General features: G+C 41.5%; 2 protein-coding genes across 2 annotated transcripts; both read right to left on the bottom strand.

Annotated features, from left to right (window-relative positions):
* Window positions 1-2,279: 2,279 nt before the first annotated feature.
* LOC148097842 (cornifelin homolog B-like) lies at window positions 2,280-5,034 on the bottom strand. The gene is made up of 4 exons (XM_087830454.1): window positions 4,876-5,034; window positions 3,326-3,431; window positions 3,050-3,231; window positions 2,280-2,967 (listed from the first exon to the last, which is right to left on the bottom strand). Exons 2-4 carry the CDS (start codon window positions 3,390-3,392, stop codon window positions 2,731-2,733), a joined length of 486 nt encoding a protein of 161 aa, XP_087686580.1. The 5' UTR covers window positions 3,393-3,431; window positions 4,876-5,034; the 3' UTR covers window positions 2,280-2,730.
* A 6,660-nt stretch (window positions 5,035-11,694) lies between these two features.
* LOC148097843 (cornifelin-like) lies at window positions 11,695-12,509 on the bottom strand. Its single transcript, XM_087830731.1, has 3 exons — window positions 12,425-12,509; window positions 12,143-12,330; window positions 11,695-12,060 (listed from the first exon to the last, which is right to left on the bottom strand). The coding sequence occupies exons 1-3, from the start codon at window positions 12,489-12,491 to the stop codon at window positions 11,827-11,829; spliced, it is 489 nt and encodes a 162-aa protein (XP_087686857.1). The 5' UTR covers window positions 12,492-12,509; the 3' UTR covers window positions 11,695-11,826.
* Window positions 12,510-19,447: the final 6,938 nt, after the last annotated feature.

A 19,447-nucleotide genomic window follows, 5' to 3' on the forward strand; every position in this document is an offset into this window, starting at 1 on the left:
ACACCAGAGGTGAGGGGAGCCACCAAGCGGAAGAAAGAGTCCTACCGGGCTTGGTTAGCCTGTGGGATTCCGGAGGCAGCTGATAGTTTCCAACAGGCCAGGCACGGGCGGTGGCAGAAGCAAAAACTCAGGTGTGGGAGGAGTTTGCAGAGGCCATGGAAAAAGACTTTTGGACTGCCTCGAAGAGATTCTGGCAATCTGTCAGGCGACTCAGGAGGGGAAAGCGGTGCTCTACCTGCACTGTGTATAGTGAGGGTGGAGTGCTGCTGACTTCGAATGCAAAAATTGTCAGAAGGAATACTTTGAGGATGTCCACAATCCCACTGGCACGTCTTCTGTGGTGGAAGAAGAGTCTGGGGACAAAGGGGATGCCCCGCCAATCTCTGGGGCGAGGTCACTGAGGCAGATAAACAACTCCTTGGTGGCAGAGCCCCTGGGGTGGACGAGGTCCGCCCCGAGTTCCTGAAGAATCTGGATGTTGTAAGGTTGTCCTGGTTGACACGCCTCTACAATGTTGCGTGGAGATCAGGGGCAGTACCCGTGGACTGGCAGACCGGGTGGTGGTCCCCATATTTAAGAAAGGGGGCCGGAGGGTGTGTTCCAACTACAGGGGAATCACACTCCTCAGCCTCCCTGGGAAAGTCTATGCCAGAGTCCTGGAGAGAGAGTCTGTCCATTAGTCGAACCTCGGATACAGGAAGAACAATGCAGTTTTCGTCCTGGTCGTGGAACACTGGATCAGCTTTCTATTCTCTCGAGGATACTTGAGGGTGCATGGGAGTTTGCCCAACCAGTCTACATGTGTTTTGTGGACTTGGACAAGGCATTTGACCATGTCCATCGGGGGGTCCTGTGGGTGGTGCTCCGGTCTGTTGTGGTGAAGAGAGAGCTGAGTGTAAAAGCAAAGCTCTCAATTTACCAGTCGATATACACCCCTACCCTCACCTATGGTCACGAACTGTGGGTAGTGACCGAAAGAACGAGATTGTGAATTCAAGTGGCAGAAACGGGCTTCCTCCAAAGGGTGGCTGGCCTCTCCCTTAGAGATAGGGTGAGAAGTTCGGCCATTTGGGAGGGGCTCAGAGTAGAGCCGCTGCTCCTGCACATCAAAAGGAGTCAGCTGAGGTGGTTCGAGCATCTGACAAGGATGCCTCCTGGGCGCTTCCTGAGTGAGGTCCCACTGGGAGGAGGCCCCAGGGCAGACCCAGGACACGCTGGAGAGATTATATCTCTCGGCTGGCCTGGGAATGCCTTAGTGTTCCCCCGGACAAGCTGGAGGAGGTGGCTGGGGAGAGGGAGGTCTGGGCTTCTCTGCTTGGGCTGCTGCCTCTGCGACCTGGTCCTGGATAAGCGGAAGAAAATGGATGGATGGACAGTTTGCTTACATGTAAATTTGATATAGGTGACACGGACGGTTGCCCAGGGCGGCATTGTAGTGGAGGCGGCATCAAGGGCAAAAAGGTTGCTTGTACTCACTGGCATGATTTTGCTGCCACAAAATCATGCCAGTGCATTTTGGGGAAATAGCACTAATAAATACACTACTATATATTAGCGCTATAATAGAAGGGTGGGTGGGGTCTGATTTGTCTTCAGTTTTTAATGCTCTCTATTTGGATTCTGTGTTTCTATTTATAAAAGACATTTTGTCACAAAGACCCAGTATTTGTTTTTCAGTCTTTGTAATTTGGTTCTTTGATTATTGTTGTTCATGTTGTTGGGTTTCTTTAGCTCTCAGTGATCTTAGTCGCGTCACCTCAGCCTGTGTTTGAGTCTCTGTGTTGTTCACCTCCTGTCACTGTTAGTTACTGTTGTCTTTGTGCTCCATGTTCTGTTTCTGTGCCTGTCATGTGTTTCCTGTTTTATTTTGTTAGTCCCTGTCCTGTGTGCAGCGTGTCTGATTTTGCTTCCTCATCATCTTGTTAGGTCTGATTTGTCCCGGCTGTGTCACCACCTGTTCCCCATTCTCTTGTTGTCCAGTTTGTGTACTTCAGTCCTGTGTTTCACTCTGGTAGTTGTTGTATCGTACCCTCACCCTGCTGTGTTTTTGCCTCTGTGCCCGTTTTCCAGTTAGAGCTTCGTGCTTTGAGTTTCTAGTTTGAGTTATCTTGAGTTTTCCCAGCAAATAAAGCTGCGCTTTGAGTTTAATTTTTCCTACTGATAGTCCTGCATTTGGGTCCTTCCTCCTGCCACACAGCACACACAATGACACATTTTAAGAAAGACAAATTAATGAGGAGTGAAATAAAAAACGAAAAAAGCCACTGCAAGACTCCTGTTTGATCTTTATGGTGTCATGAAAGCTGTGAAGAGCACATCAGGTCGTCATCAATCTCAGTAAACTGTAAACTGATCTGAAGCAGAGTTCGGTGAATCTAAAGTAGGATTGCAAAATGATCATAAATGTCTTGGATTTCATATTTTTATTGATGAAAAAACACTTTACATCAGTTTTAACATCAGAGCAGATCTAACACCACGTGTTAGCTCTCTACATGCAAGTATGTTTTTCTCATTAGCAGAAAAATTAATAGACTAAAATTCAATCCTCTGTATTATTACTGAAGCTATGCAGTGACTAATCTAAAAAGGCGACTCATGCATTTAAACTAAATGTAATTTTTATGATTATTAGGAAGATGATAGAAATATTTAACTATACTCTCAATTCAAAATGACTTCATTGTCTCGTATCACTGATAGAAACATCAACACAAACTCGGATTTCTGTCACTGTGAGACCACAGTGACTGCTGGTTGAGCCATATAAGCAGCTGGCACTGGTTGTACAGGCATCATCATCATTGGTGCCTGCATGACTGGAAAAGGCTGCATGTTCACAATGTTGTTATTCTGTATGTTGATGACAGTGGGAGCTTGCTTACGATGCTTTAACTCACGATGCATCTGACACCAGGAGCACGTGGCGCAGCAACTCGAAATTACAATATCGTTAAGGAGAGAGCCCTGCAGAGAGACGGTACAACCATTATTTCTTTCTTTCTCCTTTTCTGCTTCATGACATTGTCTCACTGTCACTGCTTCATACCTTGATGCCATATCTGTTTCGCATGGCAGCCCTTAAAGACAAGACTGCAGGAGGTGGACAAGTAGGGATCCCATAGAATGAAGGAGCAAACATTAAATCACATAAAGGGAGAAGATTGTTCTCTCCAAACCTTCCTGCAACAGTGAGGGTGAGGAAGGGGCCGCACCAAAAACCATAGCAGCCTGAAAAACATAAATACATCACCAAAGTGTTAACATGTCTGAAGTGCGTAAGACCCCAGAAATGACAAGAAAAAGATCTTAAACTTCTTCTTACAAGTACTCGCGTCCTCAAAGCAATCCAAGAGACCACTGTCCCAGTCTGTCAAGGGTTTTTCTGCCATTGTGTGTTGAAGTTCAGCCACAGACACTAAATAATTACTCTGTAAAAGTAGAATGAAGTAGAGAAAACCCAAATAAAACAATTGCAATTAAAGTCAGCTTTGTCTTCACCTTTGTTTTCTTTCAGCTGAGACAGAAAGCTAAAGAAACAGTAATCCGTGCCCTTTTTACAACTTACAACAAGTTAAAGTGCTTAAATGGTCTTCCCCGACCTTCCCTCTCTGAACTGCACTTGCTTTTCCACTCACATCAACTAACCGACTGCTCCTGGATGTATTAAGGACACAGTGGAGGCTCAGACGGACTTTTGTCGTAGTGGGTCCCAAGTTTTGAAATTTGTTACCATTTCACATTAGAGAGGGCTCTTCACCGCCAATTCTTAAATCCAGTGTAAAGATCCACGTCTTCTGCTTGGTGTTTGACCCAGTTTGAGATATTTATCATTCATTTAAAATTCTTTTACTCATGTTTATCTTGTATTGTAATGATGCTTTTAAAAATGCTGAATTCTATTTTATATTTAATGTATTTATTAATAAGAATATCTCTAGAATATCCCAAAATCTGACATGTTTGTGAACCAAGACATGGACCTCATTAAGCCAGGTGACGTCTGATCCCATTTGGCTTTAGTTACGCGTCTCTCCTTCATGCTCCATTGCAGGCTTGGGTATCAGTGCAGATCTACGTACATGGATTCCTTGCATTTGACTTTGTTGATGTTTTTAACATTGTACTGTTAAATGTTTGGTCATGATTATAAGTACACTATTTTGTTTTTAATCAAGATTACAGAATTGAATCTGTTTCCAGGAAATGGAGTAACATATAGGATGGAGGGAAACATGCAAACAACTTGCAAATGAGAGCAGATGAAAACATGAAATGTGGACAAAGAAGTTGCTACTTTTCCATGAATACTCTTGTAAAAAAAAATAGGAACATGTTACACATGTTGTTGTTTAGGGTACATCACTTGTGAATCGGGACATTGTTATATATAGCTACTTTGACATAGTCCGATTGATTGCAAGGCTAATTTATGACGTTTTTATATTTCTGTTTAACCCTTTCAGGCACAGTGTCACTACAGTGGTCAGCTATTGATGGTATACTTCAACATAAACCACTACATTGGACACTGATGTGTGACTCCATACCCTGGAACCCACTGGTCAACCAGTTGTCCACCTAAGTGGACATGTTAAAGTCTTTGAAAAGTACATGTTTTAAAAAGTGAAGATCAAAAATCTATTTTTTTTCATGTCTAAAGATGAATAAAAATACTTAAGAAAAACAAAATCCAGATTGACACTGTCACTATTCATGCATAAAAGGGTTAAGTTTCTATTGTATATTCATCCTCCATCCATAATAAAGAAAACTGAGCAAGTGAAATATCAGAATCTCTGATAAATGAAATAACTGAACTGACATCAAGCACTAAAGAAAGAAAAGAGATGACACAACAAACTCTTCACTTACTTCTTATTCTGCACTCTGATGTCTCTCCTCTCCAGCACTCAGTCACACTCTGTTCTTCTTTATCAAAGGAGGTCATGACATGTATTTGAATATTCAAACAAGTAGTTTAAATTGGCTGCACAGAGGTTAAGTGACTGAGAGTGAACTACTAAAACCAGTGGTTTGATGTAAACAGAGCAGAGCAACGCTCTAATACATATAAATAAAGACTGAACGAATAACTGAATAAAGTAACTGACTTCTGGATTGTAGCCTTTTAGTAAAACTATGTAACCACTGAGAGAACTCTTGGTTCAGGATGAAGGCTACGAGATCAAGCCTGTCATCATCACTAAAAGCAGCTTGTTAAAAACACTTTTAATAGTTTCAGTATAAAAACTATTGCAATTTGTAAGTCTCCCAGTCAGCAGACAGACAGTATTGTGCTTGTTTGTGGTCATAGATCAACAAAGTCAGGAAAGTGAAAGCGATGGAGGAAGAGAGCCAAGAGCTGTGGCTATGGAGAGTTTGCTGAGTATTCTTGGAAAAACAGAGATGGGAAAGTTGACCTGTGGTTATGCTTGTTCCTAGTAGAAGTGTTAGGGTTTAGTTTACCTCAGTGTGCTTACCATCTTTCTCTCTTTTAACCGCAGTCAATAAAGTATCTTTATTGTGTGTGGAGAATGCCCACAAACACCCAAATATAATACATTTAGAGACTGTAGTAGTTTGTGGGGCAGAGCTTCACTTTCAAGCAGTGTTTGGGTGAATCTGATATTTAAAATGAACAGAGCCTTTGTCTACACAGCAACGATGTTTGCATGTTTGAAAGAAGGTGTGCCAAACTATGAGTAGGTGTCTGTTGCACGGATTCTTTTTCCTTGTTTCTCCAGATATCACTTCCTTGTTCAACTAAAACGATAAGATTGTAAACTAGTACATTTAAAAGATTACATTTAGATTTCCAAAGCGTCATTATTTTATTTGAACTTACACTATATCCATTTACAGATGCACACAAGTATGGTTTTAAGACAAATGCAGCAGTATGAGTGTGCTGGTTGGGACAAAAATGTCATCTACCTACCAACAAGCAGAGGGTAAATAGAAATCCTGTCCATAGGCTTGATTTCTTGCATTTGCTCATTATCTCTGTTTTAGAAATCACATGACTATCCAGCATTGCAACCAGGAAGGAGTTGCAGTCTTACACACCTCGTACTGATTTTATATAGTGGAGAATACAGGGTGGGCCATTTATATGGATACACCTTTATAAAATGGGAATGGTTGGTGATATTAAAGTCCTGTTTGTGGCACATTAGTATATGTGAGGGGGCAAACTCCTCAAGATGGGTGGTGACCATGGTGGCCATTTAGAAGTCGGCCATCTTGGATACAACTTTTGTTTTTTCAATAGGAAGACGGCCATGTGACACATCAAACTTATTGGTCATGTCACAAGAAAAACAATGGTGTGCTTGGTTTCAACGTAACTTTTCATGAGTTATTTACAAGTTTCTCTTTGTTCACAGCCATTGACATGTTGAAGAGGTTAACACGTGAGGAGCGGATCGAAATTGTGTTGATATCTGGTGAACGCAGTAACCGGGTCATTGCAGTAGATTTCAATGCAAGACACCCTACGAGACCACCCATCTGCCATGCTAGTTAGCAAACTACTTGCTGAGTTTCATGAAAGTGGTTCAGTGTTGGATTTGCCAAAATGTGGACGCAAGAAAACTGTCACTAATGAAGAAACATCAGTGGCTGTCCTAGCTTCATTCAGCAAGAGCCCACAGCGTAGCACTCGCCGCATGTCACTGGAGAGTGGCATTAGTCGAACATCCCTTTGGCAGATATTAGCTACTCACAAATGGCACCCTTACAAACTCCAGCTATGCAGCATCTCAACGAGGATGACCCAGATCGGCGCACAGAATTTGCAGAATGGGCAAAACAAAAATTGGAACAGGACCCTCAGTTCACGCAGAAGATTTTGTTCAGTGATGAGGCAAACTTTTATGTGAATGGTGTTAACAAACAAAACCACCGTTATTGGTCTGACACTAACCCACATTGGATGGATCCTCCAAGACTGTTGGAACAACAAAAGTGATGGTTTGGTGTGGTATATGGGGTACAACGATAGTGGGTCCATTCTTCATCAGTGGAAACCTCAAGGCCACTGGATATTTGAAATTGCTACATGATGATGTGTTTCCCTCTTTATGCACTGAAGCTGGCACGTTCCCTGAGTTTTTCCAGCAAGATGGTGCACCGCCACATTATGGGTGCCAGGTCCGAGCATTCCTAGATGAACAGTTTCCTGGAAAGTGGATTGGTCGTCGTGGGCCAGTTGAATGGCCCCCAAGGTCTCCCAATCTGACCCCCTTAGACTTTTATCTTTGGGGTCATCTGAAGGCAATTGTCTATGGTGTGAAGATACGAGATGTGCAGCACCTGAAACTACGGATACTGGATGCCTGTGCTGGCATTTCTCCTGCGGTGTTGCTATCACTGTGTGAAGAGTGTGAGAAGAGGGTTGCATTGACAATCCAACACAATGGGCAGCACATTGAACACATTTTATAAGTGGTCAGAAACTTGTAAATAACTCATGAAAGGATAAAGTTATGTTTAAACCAAGCACACCATTGTTTTTCTTGTGACATTACCAATAAGTTTGATGTGTCACGTGGCCCTCTTCCTATTGAAAAAACAAAAGTTGTATCCAAGATGGCCGACTTCTAAATGGCCACCATGGTCACCACCCATCTTGAGGAGTTTGCCCCCTCACAAATAGTACAGAAGTGCATCTCATGTGTTTATTGTTGCATGTCATCTGTGTCCTCATGTTTCGCCTGCCGCTGCTGTTGGTTGGAGGAGTTGCAACATCTTGTCAACAGAAGACTTTTTAGGTTTTATTGGATTTTTTATATATAGATGAGTTTTATTGGTGGGAGTTTTATGGTTTGCTGTTGCTGTTGTCCACGCAGCCTTTAGAGTAAGCCTGTGGCTTCACACAACAGATTTCCTTCAGTTTTATTCCCCTGTCAGGTTTCAGCGGTACAGCTGCATTAGGCATTGTACTGATTTGCTTTCTAGTTATTGTGCATCAGGCGGCTGAAGCCATTGGCTTGGGAGTACCGCCGCAGTTTGTTTAAGACAGTTTGTCTTCCTCACAGCTGACAGTATGGTACATAAATATCCACCGCTAGTATGCACAGAAGACTAGGCTGAGTGAGTTAGTTTTAATAGGCAGATTAGTGGGGGATATTGGTCCTGTTAATTGTGTGTCCAAGGTTTATTGCCTGACCAATGCGTTTCGGCTTGTGGCCTTCATCAGGGTCATCCTGGGTGACCCTGATGAAGGCCACAAGGCGAAACGCAGCTTTATTGACTGAGCAACATTCTCTGTTTTTGTTACCAAGGCGTGACATTCAGTTTTTTTGATGGTGATTTGTTGCAATACCAAACCTTTATGAGAGCTTTTGAACACATGGTGGAGAGTCGAGCTCACAGTGCTAAGGATTGTTTATATTTTCTCAAGCAATACACCAGAGGCCATCCAAGAGAAATGGTGAGAAGCTGTCAGTATATGCCTGCTGAGTAATGATATGCTAAAGCTAAATCTTTGCTCCAGGAAAACTTTGGCAATTCGTTGAAAATTGCTGCTGCCTACATTGAAAGGGTCAGTAAATGTCCTCCTTTAAAATCTGAGAATGTGAAGGCTTTGCAGGAATATGGGTTTTTATTAAGGCAATGTTGTAACGCAGTGGGAGATGTTGAGTCCTTGCATGAGTTGGATGTCTCTGCTAACATGCAAGCAGTTATGAAAAGGTTCTTTATAAACTCAGGGATAAATGGAGGAATGTTGTGTGCGATCTGCAGAAGAGGGTTCACTCTAAAGTGGTTTTTAGGGATGTTGTTGAGTTTGTCAAAAGGCAAGTGAAGATTGCAAGTGACTGCGGCCAGTGGGCAAAATAGTGCTCTGTCCATAATACCAGTTACAGTGAAGTCCAAGAAAGGACAATCAGTCACTGATAACTTACGCTTTTCTAGATCCTGGGAGTTCAGCTTCATTTTGTACTGAAAGGTTCATGAACTGGCTGAAACTTTCAGGAAGGAAAACTGGCATTCTTTTACATACAATGGGTCAGGAAAAGATGGTCAGTAGTTATGTTGTTTCAGATATGGAAGTAGTGGGCTTGGATTTAGATCACTACTGTGACTTGCCTGAATTATTTACACAGAAAAGCATGAATGTTCATCAAGTTCATCACATTTGCACCATATTAAGATATTGGAGATAAATTCTGGGGTAGATCTGTTGATCGGAACCAATGTGCCCAAGGCTTTAGAGCCATGGGATGCTGTTAGAAGTCAGGATGGAGGTCCCCATGTAGTAAAAACTATGCTGGGTTGGACGGTGAATGGTCCTTTCAGAGAGGATCGCAAGACTGACATTTTTGATGTGAGTGTCAATAGGATTTCCATGGCAAGACTGGATGAGCTGTGGGAACGTCAAATGAAGGCTGATTTTCCAGAATGCATTCAGGATGAGCAGTTTGCTTTGTCTAGAGATCAGCAGTTTATGAAGTCAGTGATGGACACTGTTAAGTTGGTTGATGGTCATTATACCATTGGTTTACCTTTCAGGTGCAATCAGGTAAAAATGCCAAATAATAAGAAGGCTGTAGAACAGCGAGCTATGAACCTTAAACTGAAGTTTATCACGGATGGCTCATTTCATGTCAGTTACACAGGGGCTCAGAGTAGAAGCACTGCTCCTCCACATCAAAAGGAGCCAGCTGGGGTGGTTCGGGTATCTGACAAGGATGCCTCCGGGGCGCCTCCTGGGTGAGGCGTACCGGGCATGTCCCACCGAGAGGAGGCCCCGGGGCAGACCCAGGACACGCTGGAGAGATTATATCTCTCAGCTGGCCTTGGTGTTCCCCTGGATAAGCTAGAGGAGGTGGCTGGGGAGAGGGAGGTCTGGGCTTCTCTGCTTAGGCTGCTGCCCCCGCGACCTGGCCCTGGATAAAGTGTGTGAATGTGTGGATGACTGAACATGTAAAGTGCTTTGGGGTCCTTAGGGACTAGTAAAGCGCTATACAAATACAGGCCATTTACTATTTACCATAAAGCAGAAGAAGGTGGATGGATGGTCATTTCTGGGGATGTGGTTATCGTTGTCGATGATTCTGCGCCTCGTAAGTCTTGGGTGCCTGGAAGCGTTGTGGAAGCAATTTCTGATGGTAAAGGACTTTATGTCAGCTTCGTATTAAAACAAAGACCGGTTGTTTGGACGGCCGATCATTAAAGTGTCTCTTTTACAGGAAGCAGAAGAGTCATGAGGATTATGTGACTTTATCAAATGGCTACTTGAATTAATGTGGATGTGTTTAGTTTTGAATAAAATTTTATCCTTAAATGTTTGATAAAGGATTGATTATGTCTATCAATGTCTCCTACATGGTAAGTATGACGTAATTATTGATCTGAAATAATTAGGGGCCGGTATTTAGGAGCCATATGAGTTGAGTTGTTCCTTTTTTGGATTAAGAGGGTTGGTTTAAATGCACACACTGTATTGGTGCACGGGTGTGGGGCGTGACTCATGGGTGTGTTAGGTGATAAAGGTGGTTGCACTCACCTGTTCACCACACCTGATGTTGATGACACAAAGGTAGGCTGAGCATGAGGGGAAACCTTCTGTTGACCACAGCTTGAGTCATTTTGAGTCATTTTTGTATGCAGCCTGAGTTTGGTTTAGTGCACTAATTGATGCCATAAGCCGATGTTGTAGTTTGGCATAGCAATTGGTGTAATGTTTGTGAGTTGCATTCATGTTTGTGCAGTCTGTGCATTTGTATCCTGTTTGATCCCATGTGCTGATTTTGTATAGTGGTCAGTACAACGTGGAATTAAAGGAGCAAATAGTACAGAAGTGCATCTCATGTGTTTCTTGTCGCGCATCATCTGTGTCCTCATGTTTCGCCTGCTTCGGCCGTTGGTTGGAGGAGTAGCAACAAGGGATCTTGGTTCGAGCCCTGGCTGGATCCCTTCATAGTAGAGTTTGGTTGGTCTCTTTGTGGCTGCGTGGGTTTCCTCTGAATGTCCATGTCCTGTGTGCAGTGTGTCTGATTTTGCTTCCTTGTCATCTCATTATTTGTCCCAGCTGTGTCACCACCTGTTCCCCATTCTCTCGCTGTCCTGCTTGAGTATTTAAGTGTTTCTCTCTGTTAGTTGTTGTATCGTACCCTCACCGTGTTGTGTTTTCGCCTCTGTGCTTGTGGTAACATCTTAGTTCTCGGTTCCCGGTTTTCCAGTTAGAGCTTCGTGCTTTGAGTTTCTAGTTTGAGTTATCTTGAGTTTTCCCAGCAAATAAAGCTGCGCTTTGAATTTAATTATTCAGTCTGATAGTCCTGCATTTGGGTCCTTCCTCCTGCCACACAGCACACACAATGACACATTTTAAGAAAGACAAATTAATGAGGAGTGAAATAAAAAACGAAAAAAGCCACTGCAAGACTCCTGTTTGATCTTTATTGTGTCATGAAAGCTGTGAAGAGCACATCAGGTCTTCATCAATCTCAGTAAACTGATCTGAAGCAGAGTTTGGTGAATCTAAAGTAGAATTGCAAAATGATCATAAATGTCTTGGATTTCATATTTTTATTGATGAAAAAACACTTTACATCATTTTTAACATCAGAGCAGATCGAACACCACGTTTAGCTCTCTACATTTTTCTCATTAGCAAATTAATAGACTAAAATTCAATCATCTGTATTATTACTGAAGCTATGCAGTGACTAATCTAAAAAGGCGACTCATACATTTAAACTAAATGTAATTTTTATGATTATCAGGAAGCTGATATAAATATTTAACTATACTCTCAATTCAAAATGACTTCATTGTCTCGTATCATTGATAGAAACATCAACACAAACTCGGATTTCGTCACTGTGAGACCACAGTGACTGCTGGTTGAGCCATATAAGCAGCTGGCACTGATTGTACAGGCATCATCATTGGTGCCTGCATGACTGGAACAGGCTGCATGTTCACAATGTTGTTATTCTGTATGTTGACCACAGTGGGAGCTTGCTTACGATGCTTTAACTCGCGATGCATCTGACACCAAGCGCATGTGCAGCAGCAACAGGAAATTGCAATATCCTTACAGAGAGAGCCCTGCAGAGAGACGGTACAACCATTATTTCTTTCTTTCTCCTTCTCTGCTTCATGACATTGTCTCACTGTCACTGCTTCATACCTTGATGCCATATCTGTTTCGCATGGCAGCCCTTACAGATAAAACTGCAGGATGTGGAAAAATTGGAAGGCCAAAGAATCTTGACGCAACAAAACTGCATATATCACACAAAGGGAGACAGTTGTTCTCTCCAAACCTTCCTGCAACGGTGCAGGCGAGGCAGGGGCCGCACCAGAATCCATAGCAGCCTGAAAAACATAAATACATCACCAAAGTGTTGACATGTCTGAAGTGCCTAAGACCCCAGAAATGACAAGAAAAAGATCTTAAACAACTTCTTACAAGTACTCGCGTCCTCAAAGCAATCCAAGAGACCACTGTCCCAGTCTGTCAAGGGTTTTTCTGCCATTGTGTGTTGAAGTTCAGCCACAGACACTAAATAATTACTCTGTAAAAGTAGAATGTAGATGAGAAAGCCCAAATAAATCAATTGCAATGAAAGTCAGCTTAGTCTTTAAATTTGTCTTCTTTCAGCTGAGACAGACGGCTAAAGAAACAGTAATCCGTGCCCTTTTTACAGCTTGGTTGTATTACTGTAAAGCTTTATATACTGGTGTTACCATTTTGCCCTGTGTCATCTTCAGCTGCTGCAAAATGTTGGATCACAGCTTTTAACTGGCTGCACAGTTAAAGTGCTTAAATGGTCTTCCCCGACCTTCCCTCTCTGAGCTGCACTTGCTTTTCCACTCACATCAACTAACCGACTGCTCCTGGATGTGTCGAGGACACAGTGGAGGCTCAGACAGACTTTTGCCGTAGCGGGTCCCAAGTTTTGAAATTTGTTACCATTTCACATTAGAGAGGTCTCTTCACCGCCAATTCTTAAATCCAGTGTAAACATCCACTTCTTCTGCTTGGTGTTTGACCCAGTTTGAGATATTTATCATTCATTTAAAATCCTTTTACTCATGTTTCTATTTTATATTTAATGCATTTATTAATAAGAATATCTCTAGAATATCCCAAAATCTGACATGTTTGTGAACCAGGACACAGACCTCATTAAACCAGGTGACGTCTGATCCCATTTGGCTTTAGTTACGCGTCTCTCCTTTATGCTAAATGGAAGGCTTGGGTATCAGTGCAGATCTATGTACATGGATTCCTTGCATTTGACTTTGTTGATGTTTTTAACATTGCACTGTTAAATGTTTGGTCACGATTAAACTATTTTTTTTAATTTTTTATCAAGATTACAGAATTGAATCTGTTTCCAGGAAATGGAGTAACATATAGGATGGAGGGAAACATGCAAACAACTTGCAAATGAGAACAGATGAAAACATGAAATGTGAAGGTTTTGAGTTTTCCATAAATACTGTTGCAAATAAATAGTTACATGTTACAAGTTTTGAGGGTTTTTTTAGGGTACATCACTTGTGAATCGGGACATTGTTATATATAGCTACTTTGACATAGGTCGATTGATTGCAAGGCTAATTTATGACGTTTTTATATTTCTGTTTAACCCTTTCAGGCACAGTGTCACTACAGTGGACAGCTATTGATGGTAAACTTCAACATAAACCACTACATAAACCGTGCCACCCACTGGTCAACCAGTTGTCCACCTAAGTGGACATGTTAAACTCTTTTGAAAAGTACATGTTTTAAAAAAGTGAAGATCAAAACTTTTTTTTCATGTCTAAAGATGAATAAAAATACTTAAGAAAATAAATCCAGATTGACACTGTCACTATTCATGCATGAAAGGGTTAAGTTTCTATTGTATATTCATCCTCCATCCATAATAAAGAAAACTGAGCAAGTGAAATATCAGAATCTCTGATAAATGAAATAACTGAACTGACAGCATCATTAACATCAAGCACTAAAGAAAAAAAAAGAGATGACACAAACTTTTCACTTACTTCTTATTCTGCACTCTGTCTCTCCTCTCCAGCACTCAGTCACACTCTGTTCTTCTTTATCAAAGGAGGTGATGATACACAGTCCAGTGTAAACATTGGACATGTGAGCATGACTGGTACTGAATGTATTTGAATATTCAAACAAGTAGTTTAAATTGGCTGCACAGAGGTTAAGTGACTGAGAGTGAACTACTAAAACCAGTGGTTTGATGTAAACAGAGCAGAGCAACGCTCTAATACATATAAATAAAGACTGAACGAATAACTGAATAAAGTAACTGACTGCTGGATTGTAGCCTTTTAGTAAAACTATGTAACCACTGAGAGAACTCTGGGTTCAGGATGAAGGCTACGAGATCAAGCCTGTCATCATCACTAAAAGCAGCTTGTTAAAAACACTTTTAATAGTTTCAGTATGAAAACTATTGCAATTTGTAAGTCTCCCAGTCAGCAGACAGACAGTATTGTGCTTGTTTGTGGTCATAGATCAACAAAGTCAGGACAGTGAAAGCGATGGAGGAAGAGAGCCAAGAGCTGTGGCTATGGAGAGTTTGCTGAGTATTCTTGGAAAAACAGAGATGGGAAAGTTGACCTGTGGTTATGCTTGTTCTTAGTAGAGGTGTTAGGGTTTAGTTTACATCAGTGTGCTTACCATCTTTCTCTCTTTTAACCGCAGTCAATAAAGTGTCTTTGTTGTGTGTGGAGAATGCCCACAAACACCCAAATATAATACATTTAGAGACTGTAGTAGTTTGTGGGGCAGAGCTTCACTTTCAAGCAGTCGTTGGGTGAATCTGATATTTAAAATGAACAGAGCCTTTGTCTACACAGCAACGATGTTTGCATGTTTGAAAGAAGGTGTGCCAAACTATGAGTAGGTGTCTGTTGTCTGTTTTTTCCAGATATCACTTCCTTGTTGAGCTAAAATGATAACACTGTAAACTAGTACATTTGAAGGATTACATTTAGATTCTCAAAGTTTCATTATTTTATTTGAACTTATACTATATCCATTTACAGATGCATACAAGTATGGTGTGAAATTCACTTCAAACACGTACACACACGCACAGTTGTTTGTCGCCAGATGCCACGTTTATTTCTAGTTTTCATTTGTTATGACCGTCCACAGTCTGACAGCTCCGGTCTCAGCTGATTTCCAGCTCTCCCTCCGCTCCTCTCCCGTCTCACTATAAAAGGGGAAGGAAACCATCATCAGTCCAAACGCCATCAGCTGTTCTCACCTGCGTCTCCAGCACCGCCCCGTTGAGCTCACTGCACCACTCCTCCCCTGCAGCCGCGCCCGGGACCACACCTCCGCCATATATGGTTTTAAGACAAATGCAGCAGTATGAGTGTGCTGGTTTGGGACACAAATGTCATCTACCTACCAACAAGCAGAGGGTAAATAGAAATTCTGTCCATAGGCTTGATTTCTTGCATTTGCGCAATATCTCTGTTTTAGAAATCACATGACTATCCAGTGTTGCAACCAGGAAAGAGTTGCAGTCTTACACACCTCCCTGCAGCTTCTCTCCCCCTGCTATGACTCCAAACCCCATCACCATAGCAACTGTGTCTGCTCACAGACCGACAAACCAACCAAAACTGACTTAAGCATAAAACAATCACAAAGAAAGAACAATATGGTTTCCTCACCTCCATCAGCATGTCTGTTATACCCCATTCCTGAAAGAGTGCTTAAAGACTTCCTACCATTGGTTAAATGATTCAATATAAAATGTTGTGGAGGTGAACACAGACAATACGAGAGCTCTCGATTAACAAACCTGGGTTATTACTTTATTACTCATCACCACACAACTGAATACTTTGGTATTCTGAATACTTTTTTTATTCAGTTGTATGTGGAGCCCTCCAGTGGTCCACCACAATATCATCATTTATCTCTGTTAATGGGGTACGTACAAAGGGCCTTCAAGCTGGGAGTGATTAAACCACTATTTAAAAAACATCACTTTTGTTTTCTCTGTATTAGTATCTCTGCCTTATAATATAAAGCACCTTGAGGTGACCACTGTTGTGATTTGGCACAATATAAATAAAATTGAACTGAATTGAGTGTCTCTGCAGGTCAGTGTATGCCAATGAGGCCATGCAAAACCGTCAATGAAATCTGGTTTTAGCCTTTATCATCCTTTAATCAAGTTAGTTGCACCTTAAGTTTGTTTATGTAGCAATTGGAAGAGAAAAAGAGTCACTCATTTTCTTTTAAAAATCTTTGTCAGAGGAGACGACCAGCAAGCAACTACAAAGTTTAATGAAATCACTAGTTTTATTACATATCGTTCAATTCTACCCAGTGTAAGGTGGATTTCTTACAGCTCAGAAGAGAGCTGCTAAACCAAGGTATTTACAAAATGTAGCGTATCCTCACGCCACATCGCGGTTCACTTACTAAGAGTGTAGAAATGATTTATAAGGGTGTGGGGAGGGTTTTTATGGCTTAAAATATATAAAAATAATATAATAAAAACGTGGTTTCTACTTGGTGGATTCTCATCGATCACGAGGGGTGTCGGAATGTAACCCCTACGATGAGTCGTTCATTTTTTTGGATTAAGAGGGTTGGTTTAAATGCACACACTGTATTGGTGCACGGGTGTGGGGCGTGACTCATGGGTGTGTTAGGTGATAAAGGTGTTTGCACTCACCTGTTCACCACACCTGATGTTGATGACACAAAGGTAGGCTGAGCATGAGGGGAAACCTTCTGTTGACCACAGCTTGAGTCATTTTGATGCATTTTTGTATGCAGCCTGAGTTTGGTTTAGTGCACTAATTGATGCCATAAGCCGATGTTGTAGTTTGGCATAGCAATTGGTGTAGTGTTTGTGAGTTGCATTCATGTTTGTGCAGTCTGTGCATTTGTATCCTGTTTGATCCCATGTACTGATTTTGTATAGTGGTCAGTACAACGTGGAATTAAAGGAGCAAATGGTACAGAAGTGCATCTCATGTGTTTATTGTTGCGCATCATCTGTGTCCTCATGTTTTGCCTGCTGCGGCTGTTGGTTGGAGGAGTCGCAACAAGGGATCTTGGTTCAAGCCCTGGCTGGATCCCTTCATAGTAGAGTTTGGTTGGTCTCTTTGTGGCTGTGTGGGTTTCCTCTGAATACCTCATCTTCCTCCAACACTCAGCTGAGTAACACTCAGGGTTACTCAAGGCTCGCAAAATTTCAAAATCCCTGGTAGCCCTTCGGGCAGGCATTCTTCAGTTTTTGGTAGCCCAAAATAAATTTAAGTAGCCCGAATAAAAAAAGAAAGCATTTTTTTGTTCTTTTTACAATATTATACATTAAAGTATAATATTGTAACGGAAACAAAAATTAATCAAAAAATTGTTAAAATACAAATCACAACAACTGTATAAAAATTACAATCATCAACTCAAATACTTGGTTCTCATTGAACAGAATCAGATCCTGAATCTGACATTTCCACTGGAGTCACGGGTAAGAGGCAAGTGGAACCAAGATCGAGGCCATTTGCTTTTAATGTTAGCAAAGACTGTTAAATTGTGCCAGTGGTAGTTCACTCTTTGCAACATAGTATGCTGTTTTAAACTGATTTTTCAGGACTTCTTCTTGTGCTTGGTTCATTTTTAGTATCTTTTTGCAATTGCTGTTTGTTCTGGGAAAGATACTGCAGACTGAGCAATAATGCATTTCTTGCATTTCTCATGGGTTCTGATGGGGTCTTTCTTAAAATTACTGGTCCCAGTAACAAAGGCGCTTGTCGACTCAAAAATCGAATGAAACTCACAACACACCTGGCAGAACATCATGTTATATAGCTCATCATATTGCAGCCACAGAAATTCTTTTGTCCATGAAACCAAAAAAGCTGCACTTTCTTTTTGCCTTATAGTCTGATTTGTCATAACTTTTCCGTTTTGTGGTAAGCTTTTCTTTGGCTGTCACGTCTTCACCCTGACCTGTCTTATTTGGCTCAGCAGAACTAAAATATATATCCTGCTGCTTTTACACACGCACTCACATAACGCTCAGCGATTCTCTGCGCGATCAACCTCTCACATGTTTAAGCTGCAGGAGATTTCACTTGTCATGTTTGCATAGTAAGCTAACGATTGATAAGACGACGTCAGAGGAATTGGTGCGCAAATTATCATCACTCACCAATCAGTGCTGCTGCTCTCTACACACCGTTCACGCGATTGCAAAGTGACAGTGAAAGCAAAAAACAAGCGCAAATTCAAACGCGATTTCAATATGTCACATATTGACAGTGGCTCACCGATGCCAATGACATAATTACCCAGCTACATTTCCGAAAGAATGCAAAAGCATTGACATATATTTTTCCTTCCTATGATAGCCCGACGGGCAGGGCAGGGATAGATTTTGGTAGTTCGACTGGAAAAATCGCTAGACCCGGGACGTCGGGCTAGCGATTTTGCGAGCCCTGGTTACTGTTCAGAAGACGTTTTTAAGATTTCTCTCATTTAAAGGAGTTTAGATTTTGCTCCCAGCTGTGTAACCCTATTGTTACAGCCCTACCAGCCACAGCGCCGCCTCAGACCCTCAGGCAGGCTCTTTTAGCTTTACATGTTTTACTTATGTGAAGCATTCACTTAACAGTGTTTTTCACAATGGCTAAAATAATAAACTGGTGTTAAACAATCTTTTCCAGCTTGCAAGCCACGCCTCCTGTGACACTGCTGTGTTACAGTGGATAAGTCGGCCGTGTGTGAGATCTCTGAAGCTGTTTGCATTGTTAGTGTGATTTGATAAGCTCTTTATCTGCACACAGTTTCTAGGTCAAATTAAGCCCATGCTTTCTGTTTTGTAGGACATCCCGTTCAAACTGACAGAGATTCATTCATTCAAGAGGATCTTTGCATGCTTTGGATTTTGTGTTTGGTTAGATGAAGTTCACAAGCGGTCAAATTGATTTACCATTGAGGAAATGATAGGTAATAGTTAAACCTTAAAACCGCTTTCTTTTATTCAGTCTTTAAGCTATTAAAAGAGTCAGACGACTTAACTAAGCATAGACCTGCTGCTGGTCATTGTTTCTTTGTCATTTAAGTGACGCAAATATTCAATTCCTAATTTCATGACGTGACAACAGGTTATTGTTCCTTGTTGTTAGTTTTCAGTTTTAGAGCTGTTGGACTCGACTTGAAACAGTGGTTTAAATAAAACAAAACAAACAGCAACAACACAAAAGCTTCTCAGAGGATGCAGGATAAAACTGAAAATGGGGCCTGAACTCTTTATCGATTCAGTTCAACATTTTTAAACTTTTTCTTATCAGAACAGGAATAAAACCAAAAACAACTGACTACACAGCTGAGAAAGGCCACATGCTAACTGGGTTACTCTCGATACTGAAGACGTTTTTTCTTGTAATGCTTGAACTCACATTTTAATTTATCCAGTCGCAGTAC

The sequence above is a fragment of the Neolamprologus brichardi genome, chromosome 17, assembly GCF_056152115.1.
Source record: "Neolamprologus brichardi isolate AB-2024 chromosome 17, ASM5615211v1, whole genome shotgun sequence".
Taxonomy (NCBI): domain Eukaryota; kingdom Metazoa; phylum Chordata; class Actinopteri; order Cichliformes; family Cichlidae; genus Neolamprologus; species Neolamprologus brichardi.

What these genes read in the sequence shown, in the direction of transcription:
- LOC148097843 (XM_087830731.1), bottom strand. Translation starts at nt 12,491, where the DNA reads ATGGCAGAAAAACCCTTGACAGACTGGGACAGTGGTCTCTTGGATTGC. An exon ending in CTTTGAGGACGCGAGTACTT is followed by an intron (nt 12,331 to 12,424) that starts GTAAGAAGTTGT and finishes TATGTTTTTCAG; the next exon opens with GCTGCTATGGATTCTGGTGC. An exon ending in GAAACAGATATGGCATCAAG is followed by an intron (nt 12,061 to 12,142) that starts GTATGAAGCAGT and finishes GTCTCTCTGCAG; the next exon opens with GGCTCTCTCTGTAAGGATAT.
- LOC148097842 (XM_087830454.1), bottom strand. Translation starts at nt 3,392, where the DNA reads ATGGCAGAAAAACCCTTGACAGACTGGGACAGTGGTCTCTTGGATTGC. An exon ending in CTTTGAGGACGCGAGTACTT is followed by an intron (nt 3,232 to 3,325) that starts GTAAGAAGAAGT and finishes TATGTTTTTCAG; the next exon opens with GCTGCTATGGTTTTTGGTGC. An exon ending in GAAACAGATATGGCATCAAG is followed by an intron (nt 2,968 to 3,049) that starts GTATGAAGCAGT and finishes GTCTCTCTGCAG; the next exon opens with GGCTCTCTCCTTAACGATAT.